The sequence below is a fragment of the Pagrus major genome, chromosome 18 (genome assembly GCF_040436345.1).
Source record: "Pagrus major chromosome 18, Pma_NU_1.0".
NCBI classification, from domain to species: Eukaryota; Metazoa; Chordata; class Actinopteri; order Spariformes; family Sparidae; genus Pagrus; species Pagrus major.
Genome location: NC_133232.1, coordinates 15,012,939 through 15,023,430, shown reverse-complemented (window position 1 = coordinate 15,023,430; position 10,492 = coordinate 15,012,939). Strand labels below are relative to the sequence as shown.

Below are 10,492 nucleotides of genomic sequence, written 5' to 3'. Positions count from 1 at the left end.
CTCATCATATTTGTTGCTGTGGTTAAGCATTTTATGATTGTCACTGAGCTATTTTTACTGGACACCTCACCTTTTGGTATGTGTGAGGAAACAAACACAGTCACTTTTGTAAATGAACAAATTCTTTGTGAACTGGATAACGCTTGTATTACATTTCTATCAAATTATGAGATCATAGTTGTGACTAAACTGTCACTAACTATGCAAATTGAGGAAGAAGGAGAAGTTTTATTTCTCACATACAATCATACAATGTACAACTGGTTCTCTGCATTTGATCCATCCCTGAGGTACGGTAGGCAGCCAACGTGGCACCAGGGACCAACTCCAGATCCAAGACAGTGTCTTGGTCAAGCATGTACAGGAGAATTTCACCCACAGAGGCCAGAGGATGTCAAATGTCTAAAACTCTGTATGTATTCAGGTGTACAAATCTGTATACACACAGGAAACATGCGAACACAGTCTTTTTGTCTGATTAATAAAACCCCCACGTAGTCTGTTCACACGTGTATATTACTCATACGTCTCAATCATTCTGAAATGTTATGCATGAGCACGAGCCGTCTGATCATCCCCACAATTTACTATAAATGGCTTTAAACACACTCCCAATTACCTGGTTTGCATATAAAGAGCTATATTATATATAGAGAGATATATTGAGTTCAGTGTTGAAGAGAAATGTCAGAAGCAAAGAAGCAGTTGAAGAACAGGAACAGGAAGTGTAATTCTACAGACCGTGAATTGAAGTAATGATTGATCAAACTGACAGACGAAAAGCAGTATTATCTGGAGGCTTCAGTGAAATGGCAGAAAGTGACAGAAGCTTTAAGCCCTGTGAGTTCAGAGCCACAGACTTTGGAGGAGTTAAAAAAAGTGGTCTGATTTCAAGCGAGAGGCCAAGAAGCTCATCTCTGTGCACAGTGAGAGTGTGTGAGCTCCTGGAGGAGGAGAGGGGACCCCCTCACTCCCTCCGCTTGATGAGCGGTCATCATCATCATCATCATGGGTCAGAACATCAGTACGGTTCTTGAAAACTCGCGCTGTTCTGTCATGTGGCACGGCCATTACACAAGGCTACAGCCCTTATACAGTGCCTGTTACACCTGAAGGCTTCTTACTCCCCAATAACAGGAAAATAATCCTTATTTACGTATATAAAGATCGTGTATTTATTAGTTCATTATCATAATGCACACTGACAGACATATTTACAGAAGACACTGAAAAGATTGTGGCACAGTACGCATGGTGTTAAAGATGTGGACCAGCACACACACTCTCACCCTCTGTGGAGTTTTATACATTCAGAAGATCTGGTGATCTTAAATGATGGTTAAGCAGTTACAGGTGGTTTCAAATGTAGAGTGCTACAGGACTATAGAGTTTCATATTGGATTAGGCTTGATTGAATTAAAGGGGACTGTTTGGCATCGGTGGAGGTTTGTGCTCTACTGAGTGCCATTCCAGTTTTGTCATGTTGTCTAACCTGATTCTTGGTGTATTGTATTTGGCTTGTTTCATGCAGGTGGGTATGATGTGCTCTCCTATTACAACACAACACACCCTATCCCCAGCAGACTGTGTCTTGTAACTATAAATTACAGGTGCAACTACACCAGGAAACACCTCACAATCCTTTACAACAATCTCCATGGACACAATAGGAGGTTTGCCCAACACAGCAGGTTCTGGTTCTCCTTTGAGGAGATGCCTCGAGTCTGTTAGCATATTAGTTATTAGTGTAGGCCTCATAGAGTGGTGCAGCAATGACGTATTTTGCAGCTAATTAAGATAATAAAGTTAGCTCTGGTTCCCTCTGTGGGATTATTGAATTGGATTTTGGATTATTGCAGAAAATAATCTCTGTGTCACACACAACTTTATGATACTTACAGGTTTTACATCATCACTAAGTTTCTTACTACACTATTCTACACACACGACATGTATATCTACTAGTTGCACAATGATACACAATCATTTTGAACATTGTGTATTTAGTGTGTAGTTCCTCTGAAGAGCTGTGTGATTCATCGCGCTCAGCTGCGGTGGCTGTGCTGTCATCAGTTGTCCTCCAGTCCGCCGGGGGGCAGCACTGCGATAATCAGCTGTCACTGTGTGGGGCCGCGCGCCGCACAGGATTGCTCTGTCCGGAAATGGAAACAAAGCAGTGACGGAAGAAGAAAAATGGAAGCGGCAGTGTTCATCCTGTCACTTGTAGACTGCTGTGCACTGATTTTCCTCTCAGTCTACTTCGTATCCTTTTCGCCTGTGTGTTCTCTGGCGAGTGTCGAGCTTATTCGCCAAGCCGGTCAGCTGGCCGGAAGCGCTGATGAATTCCTTTCTATATACGAGGCTGTGTTACATTAATGCTAAGTAGCTAACCGGTTAGCCGCCTAGTTACAACTGTCGGTGCCATGCTAGCGTCAAACCAGTTAAGTTACCAGGAAACTTGTCTGACCAGCAGAGAAACGGTGTGACCAGGTGTGGTCACGAGAACGTAAGAACAAATAAAAAGTTACAGTTTTACAGTTTTAAATCAACATGACACTGTGCTTTTGTTTAGCTTGCTGCCTCTGTTGCTGTTTCTGATACTGCTGCCGTGTGTGACTATTACAACATTATAAAGACTCCCTGAGTCAGCAAATGTGTCTACATTACAGATGACCTTTATCATTCAGTCGCAGTAAGTGGAGTTATTCCAGCTACTGCCTCGAACCAAGTCCGTGTCTGCGAAGAAGTTATGTCAAAACTTGTATTAAATTCACAGAACCTTCTGAAATCCTGTCGCTCAACTAAACACTGTCGTTAAACATTTTAGCCCTCGTAGCCTAACAGCATGGTGGTTCTTTACATGTGTGTTCTAGTAGTTCATTCTTTCAAGGTATCCGTGACATGAAGGGGGTAAAGTTCTGATTTCTGGGTGACTTGGCATGGAATGATTTATTTATTTATAGAATTCTTGTTTCAGATTTAAAAATAAGTTTTCTTTATTCAACACTTTCTCACCAATTTGTGGCACCTTGACTTTGGGCTCAGATTATAACCTTGTCTGATCTAGAATGTGACTACATCAATGCCAGAGCCTGCTGCTCCAAGCTCAACAAAGTAGGTCTTTTACATGCATATATATACATATATATACATACATATACCTGAACTATTTTTGATTTTGAGCCTTGTGTTTGTTTGTTTGAATATATTATGTGTCGATGGCTATTTGGTTGCTAAAACATATTTTCATGTCTGTGTTTTATAGATGGTTGAGACGTTGGGAACTTTATAACTATTCTGATTTCTGATTGTTATGTTTGATATTTGTGTTTCCAGTGGGTAATTCCAGAGATGGTTGGCCAGTGTCTCTCCACTATGCTGATGTTGGTCTCCATGCACTGGTTCATCTTCCTCCTCAACCTACCTGTAGCAGCCTGGAACATTTACAGGTACCCAGCAAGCAATTGATGTCATTTAGACGTCTCAGCTTGATAGAGCCCCAGTTTAGTCGGCTGTGTGCAACCCACTTCTAGCCAAAAGATCTTGAAATTGTTTAGATTTTCTTTTTGCTTCTGCAGCTTGCAGGATGTATGATATTCAATCAGGTCAGAAAAGCCCACAGTGATTACACAGTGTTTTTTATTTCTTTAACATGCTCTATGCTTAGTTAGTTCCCAACTGAACGGACAAGCCCAAACAGTTTGATTGTAGTTTTTGCCTTTACAGCTTGTGAGATGGATAATATCTCATCTTGTTTGGAATGTCAGTCATAAATACAAGGTGTTGTATGATTTCTTTGGCATTGTCTGTGTGTTGCCATGATTACACTCTGATTTGGACAGGTTACGTGCAGCCTGCTTTTACATTGTCACAGCTACAGCCCTGATTTAGACTGGTATCAGTCAGGTAAAATGTGGTTACAACATCAACGTGTCACAAAACACAGATTTGTAATTTGTTCATTTATAGGTTGAAACAGAGATGATATTGATTAGTTTTTAGTATTATTCCAGAGTCACTGTTGGGTGAAATGTGGGCTACATGAAGACGTAATTGCAATGCATTTAATGTTTCATATAAAATGTAATTAATATGGAACTATAGAGGCCGTGACCTGCAAGCAGGAAGCTTCAGGATCGTAATCGTAAAGGGAACATTTTTATACATTAATGTTAAATGAAACATTGCGCTTACTGCTGTGAAGTGCATGTGCAAACACTTAAAGCCAGAACCGAGACTTGTGGTGCAAAGCGCAAAGGCTAAAGTAATGCATATGATGCTTTACACTGTTCAGGTATATGTGGCTGTGGGGACACGTCTGGTAGAGCGGCCAGTCACCAGCCAGGAGGTTCGACTCTCCAAGTGAAATTTATTATTGCAATTTTTAAAAAAAATTATTAATAATAATAATAGTGATGATGATAATCATACATTTTATTTATAGGCGCCTTTCAGAGTTAAGGACACCTTACGAAAAAACCAAGTTAAAAGCAAACGGCAACGTATCAATTAAATCAGACAAGGCAATGGTATATCGTGAGAGCTGATACAATAATTCATAAATCATTCATTTAAAAAAAATTGAGGTGAGTGTAACGAGTGTATTTAGAATGTCTTGTGACTGAGATCCCAAGTCGTTGGGCTGAGCGGCTGAAGGCTCGAAACCCTGTGGTAGTCAAGAGGGCAGATGTTGTGAGTTGGATGGCAGAACAGGTTCTGAGAGTGCGGTAGGGTGTGCATACGAAGGAGCAGAAAGATACAGATCATGTGACAGCGATGTAGTCTGCTTGTAGCCTTACATTAGCTTTTTACTGCTAGAGATTTGATTTATGCTTCAAAAATTAGTGTTGTTCTGCTGTAAATATTGATAAGTATCATAAACTTGTGTTTGTCACAGAGATTATTTTCTGCAATAATCCAAAATCCTATTCAATAATCCCACAGAGGGAACCAGGGCGATGCTAATTTCTGTTTTAACCTACGAATATATGTCATCTCTGCCGCACTCTTATCGTGCGGGACACACCACAAAATCTGTGGACACAGACGCTCATCGACAGCCCAACATTGGCCTGTAGCGACCCCAGAGTGGTGTGTAGGGGCGTACTGTCCGTGGCGCCGTGAGGCTCCGAGGTTTACTCTCTCTGTCCCTGTCCGCCCTGCAGGTACATGAAGGTTCCAATGGGAAACATGGGTGTGTTTGACCCCACTGAGATCCACAACCGAGGTCAGCTCAAGTCCCACATGAAGGAGGCCATGATTAAACTGGGTTACCACCTGCTCTGCTTCTTCATTTATTTGTACAGGTGAGAGCACAGCATTTCCAGACAAACTGACATGTTCAAGGCCTTCAGCACCTCCACCTCCTGTCTGTATAGCAGACGTGGCTGTTTGTACAAGGTTAATTGTGTACTAACACATATCTCTCCCTCCCCTGTTTTTCCAGCATGATTCTGGCTCTGATCAACGACTGAAGCACCAAGCACACTCTCTGACCCAGCTGCCAAATTCCAAACTCGTGGGTTTGCTGTTTTTCCCCTCACATCTTGGTCCTGTACTACATGCATCAAATATTATAGAACAGCAGAGAAGAAGCTCTTTCGCTGTGTTCTTACTGCTGTTCACTGTTATTTGTGTTGTCAGAATCCCAGAGTGTTTACTTTGATACAATATGTATATTTATCCATTTAACACTTCAGTACCATCATGACAAACTCTCCTACACCAACTGCTGTGTTTTATTGTGAAAGCCACTAAAGCAATCAGTTATTCTTTTTCAGTCTGTCTGCAACATTGTGTTATTACAACATCATCATTACAACAGCAGCTCCACAGCTTCTAGTAGCAGCGATGGTGCGTGTAGACCAAATGTGAAGTGAATATTCGCCTCAAGTTACCCGTGTGGGTTTGATCGCAGAATAATTTATTTTTATTCGCCCCAAACAGCCAGAACACTGTTCTGTACCTAAGCCAGAAGCTTAGCGGTCAACACAGCATACATGGAAGTTGTGTGTGTCTGTGTTTTTAAATGCAGTTACTCGCCATCAGCTCCGGTTCTCCATCTTCTTTTTTCCCCTCTCCTTTTCATAAAATAAAGTACATTTTCCCTCCAGCTCCAGTTAGCTGCAGTCAACACAGAACATAAACACCAGACAATGGAGGTCTCCTCCGTGGATCACTGCTGCAGTCATGTTGATAAACAGTGAAGATAAATCAATTTTTTTAAAAATCCCAGAAGTTATTAAAAAGTTATATCTGAGCTTCCCTCTCGTCTGTTAACATCTCCGGATCAGAGCAGAATCCAATGTAAAATCCTCCGGACAGTCGAGCTCTGCAACCAACCCTCTCCTCCAAAGCTGACCGGCTCTGGCCAGTTGGAACTCTGCTGTCCCTCCCCAGTCTACCAGCCCTACTTGACAAAGCCCAGCGACAAGCAAATTTTTTGCTGAAAGTTTATTATTTTCCACACGTGAAGTCACAAATCATGCAAAGACGCAATCATGCATTGTCTTGTATGTAATTTAGACGCGAAAAATTTGCCTCATGTTTGGTCTGAACGTCCCATTAGAAACTTTGACATTTTCACAGAGAGTAAGCCGGGAGGCTTTCCAGAGCAGATGCAAACAAAAAATAGACATATATAATATCAGGCCTGTCTGAATATGAGGTGAAACACTTGTTTTTCATGACTATCAAAGCCACATTTGGAAAAATGCCATTATTGCCTCAAACACCCCCCAACACACACACACACACACACACACACACACACACACACACACACACACACACACACTAATGTACCACTTTAGCCTTATGTTGAGTGCTTAACTATTATTGCTTTGCCATTTCTTGTAGTCCCAAAGTCAGATGATTTGTGGTCGTAGCAGCAGTTTGCAGAGTGGAGCAGGCAAAGTTAAAGCTTTCAACAGACTAATGAAACCCTGCACGTACGCCACTGTTTCGTTCATGAGACCCACCTTTGCCCTAAGAACAGCCCGTTCAGTTCTTCATTGAGTGGATTCAACCCTGTGCTGTAAAACAGTGAGATTCATCAGAGCAGGAGATGGCCGCCCACCACTGAGTCCGGTTCTGCTCGAGGCTTCTGCTTGTTAAAATGCAGTTTTTCACGCCACTGTCGCCAAGTGCTTGCTCATGGGGGAAATGTTGGGTCTCTAACTAAATGAATCAAAGAGTATGGTCTAGACCTGCTCAGTTTGTAAAGTGCCATGTGATGACTATTGTTGTGAATTGGCGCTATACGAATAACGATTAATTGATTGATGTTTATGCACTCTTCTCCTCGGGCTGTGGTGAGCCTGTGAGAACGTTCCTTACCAGGCCGTGATGTTGGGAGCAGATGGAGGGAAGTCAGACAGGGACTCGCATGACACGTTTCCAGCCTTGCTACTAAAACAATGAACAGAGAGGATTAGATTTAACAACACACACACAGGGGGTGAGGCGTGTTGCTCTGCTCAGGATGCCACCACTCCATTATATCATTACACTACAAATAGTTGTTTGCTGCCATATTGAAGTTGAAAATCTCGCGTATGTAACCTTTAAGCAGCTGTATATTGCTCCCTGTTTGGGGCTACAGAGGTCAGTCTGTAGCTCCACGTTTATGAATATGTGACCTGCCAGACTTCCACCATCACACCATCCCCAGCCACATTTACACACACACACACACACACACACACATGCAAGTGTTTTTCCTTAAGACGGTTGTTCTGTTCAGTCTGTGAAGAAATGATCAAATGGTACTGTATGTTGTAAGTTATGGCTGCTGTTGTGTTAGTGTATGAGTGGCAGTTTGAAGAATTGGATTTGACCTTAATCATGCACTGATGTTGTTTACTGAATGACTTTAGCAAAGAACACACACTGTTGTTTGACGTCTGACATTCCCTGTTTGAAAGTTTCCTGTATCAGCAGGTGTCTCAGTGTGTGTGCACAGTTCATCCAAACTGTCTTCTGCAGTGTTAAGTTTCTTTTTTTGGAGGGAAATGTGGTGTTTCATAAATAAAAATGAAAGATTAGCTGTTTGTCTTTATTTGCCTCAAAATGAGTGATTGTTAAAGAAGTAAATTGTATTCTGTTTACTGTTTAAAACAGTATAAGGATTAAGACGTCATGCAAGTAACCACAAGTGTTCAATCTTTTAATCTGAATTTCTTTGGAAGAGGAGTTGAAGTTGCTCTTCTACCGTGCTCTAAAAGAGTTTCATGTTGCTGTAACTCCTGAATGCTTGCCAGTTTATTCCCTTTATAAAGCATTGAGGTGAAATCATCTTGTTATTTGAGCAATTCAGTTCTTCAAAGCAGGTTAAACGTTATATTTTTACCCTGTAAGATTTATGTTTTGAATTAATATGATTTCACATGACATGTTAAGTAGAGGTCATTGAAATCTGTTGGTATTATTAATTATATTATGTAGTATTCACTGTAAGACAATAAAATACACTATACACAATAACACCATACATTAAAATACATTCATACCAATTAAAGGTCCATTCCAAATGTAGTGTGTAACTGAAACAAAAGAGAAATACAAGTTTGTGCCAGAGAACATTGGATGTAATAGGGTCCATATTGATGCTGAAGTTAAACATTTTAATCAATATGGAGATGCTTGCTTACCTAAATTCAAATGAATATATGATTATAAATAAATGTGCAGGCTGTTGGGGCAGCACAGAGGCACAGTGGTTAGCCCTGTTGCCTCACAGCAAGAAGGTCCCGAGTGTGATACTGGCTGAGGCAGGGCCTGTCTGTGCAGACATGCATGTGAGGTCTGTGATGAGCTGGCGACTTGTCCAGGGTGTACCCCGCCACTAACCCAATGTCAGCTGGGATCGGCAAAATAATTTAGAATTGAGTTAAACCATGATTTAATCGGGTGTAAAAATGAATCCTTGATGGAGCAACCTGGCCTTAAATCTGTCTCTTTATCTGGATCAGCACCAAAAATTAATGAAGTCTATTCTGGGCTGAGACCCATCCTCCATCCAAGTTTCGTAGAAATCTGTGCTGTAGTTTTTGTGTAATTCTGCTGCCAAACCAACCAACCAACACATGAGCTGCTTGGTGGAGCACCTGCTTGTGAACAAGTTTGCCTGATCAACTTAAAAGGTGATGATGTGTCAACTTATTGTCACTGCGCCCAGTGGCAAAAAAGTTAGTGCAGTCATAGAGTCTGAGCCAAGATCAGCAGCACAGAGACCATATGACTGCATACACTGATTTCACTGTTTAATCTCAGCATCAATATACAAACTACAGAGAATAGTTTTATATTGTGCAACACTGCTCTGCTTAATGTTTGTATTAAACTATGATTGCATCTTATCTGGGATTAAATTAATCTTTGTTGGTGCGACCCTGTCTGTCTCTGTGTCTGTCTCTGTCTCTGTGTCTGTGTCTGTGTCTGTCTGCTGCTGACCGGGCCAGTGTACCGGAACATGTAGCTCTGTGAAGTGGGCGGGAGCTGCTGAGTCAGCTGATAATTCTCTGTAGGTTCATCACTACGAGAGACCCATTTCAAATTGTTTTCACATTCCTGTTATTATACAAATATTAATAATAGCCGTTTAAAATAACAATACAATGTTTACAAATGAATCTAAGACACACTTGCATTTGCTGAAACAAACAAACAAACAAATAACCATAAAACATGCAGCGTCCATGGACAAAAAGTCTGAAGGTCTTCTGCTCAGGTGTTGGTCAGTGGATCAGGACAGCAGTCACTCACACTTAGTATGGATCATATGAAGGACATTTCAGAGTAAATTACATTTTAAAACCCTGAATGCTTTATTTAAAATATGCATACATAATACTTCTCCTACAGAACAATACGGAACAGTACAATCACTTTTTGTAATAACACATTTAAAATGTAAAATGGTTTGTGGCAGAAACTGCCTGCAAGCAAACAAAGTTCCTACTTTGGCTTCTTACAGCGAGAATCGAAAAAAAGAGAAGCCTAAAATACTCTGAATGACCAAACTAAAGAAAATCACAGAAGCAGAAACTAACACACCACATCTGTGATTGAATCGTGTGTGTGTGTGTGTGACATCTATTGTAATGTACCACTACGTGTGTTCTGTGATGGCAGAGTTGAAGCTGGTGATGGCTGTGATGGTATCTGGGCAGGTCCACAGGGTTCCCACTGTCCTGGCAGTCCTGCAGGAAGCCTCCAGGACCAGAGAGGTTGGAAAAAACCATTCTCACTCTGATAAACATGTAAAGAGAATCTGTAGAAGCAGTTTGGAAAAGTGTCACAAAAAGAAGCAGGCTGAGGTGTAACTTTGGCTGCACTGTACTTTGTGAATCTCAAGACTCATTTTTGTGTTAGCAGTTGTAAATGTAAACTTGCTGCTGCAGAACAGTAGTGCAGTCAGGACCATCTGCTATGAATTTGTAAAGGAAAGCTGAAAGCTTTTTCAAATCGTCAGGTAGAAAACAGGTGTGGG

The 10,492-nt window shown here is 41.2% G+C and overlaps 1 protein-coding gene across 2 annotated transcripts; it reads left to right on the top strand.

Moving 5' to 3' along the window:
- The first annotated feature begins 2,181 nt into the window (after positions 1 to 2,181).
- On the top strand, positions 2,182 to 8,045 carry cnih4 (cornichon family member 4). Of its 2 annotated transcripts, none has more exons than XM_073487689.1 (5): positions 2,182 to 2,262; positions 3,046 to 3,114; positions 3,337 to 3,449; positions 5,166 to 5,306; positions 5,447 to 8,045. In XM_073487689.1, exons 1-5 carry the CDS (start codon positions 2,194 to 2,196, stop codon positions 5,472 to 5,474), a joined length of 420 nt encoding a protein of 139 aa, XP_073343790.1. In that variant the 5' UTR covers positions 2,182 to 2,193; the 3' UTR covers positions 5,475 to 8,045. The 2 variants fall into 2 exon arrangements, with proteins under 2 accessions (XP_073343790.1, XP_073343791.1); XM_073487690.1 differs by lacking the exon at positions 2,182 to 2,262 and adding an exon at positions 2,450 to 2,506 and having other exon boundaries at positions 3,068 to 3,114; positions 5,447 to 5,570.
- The last annotated feature ends 2,447 nt before the right edge of the window (positions 8,046 to 10,492 follow it).

Bases quoted from the DNA above. Each gene is read 5' to 3' on its own strand.
- cnih4 (XM_073487689.1), top strand. From the start codon at position 2,194: ATGGAAGCGGCAGTGTTCATCCTGTCACTTGTAGACTGCTGTGCACTG. The intron at 2,263-3,045 runs GTATCCTTTTCG...CTTTGGGCTCAG, and splicing joins TTTTCCTCTCAGTCTACTTC to ATTATAACCTTGTCTGATCT. The intron at 5,307-5,446 runs GTGAGAGCACAG...CTGTTTTTCCAG, and splicing joins TTCTTCATTTATTTGTACAG to CATGATTCTGGCTCTGATCA.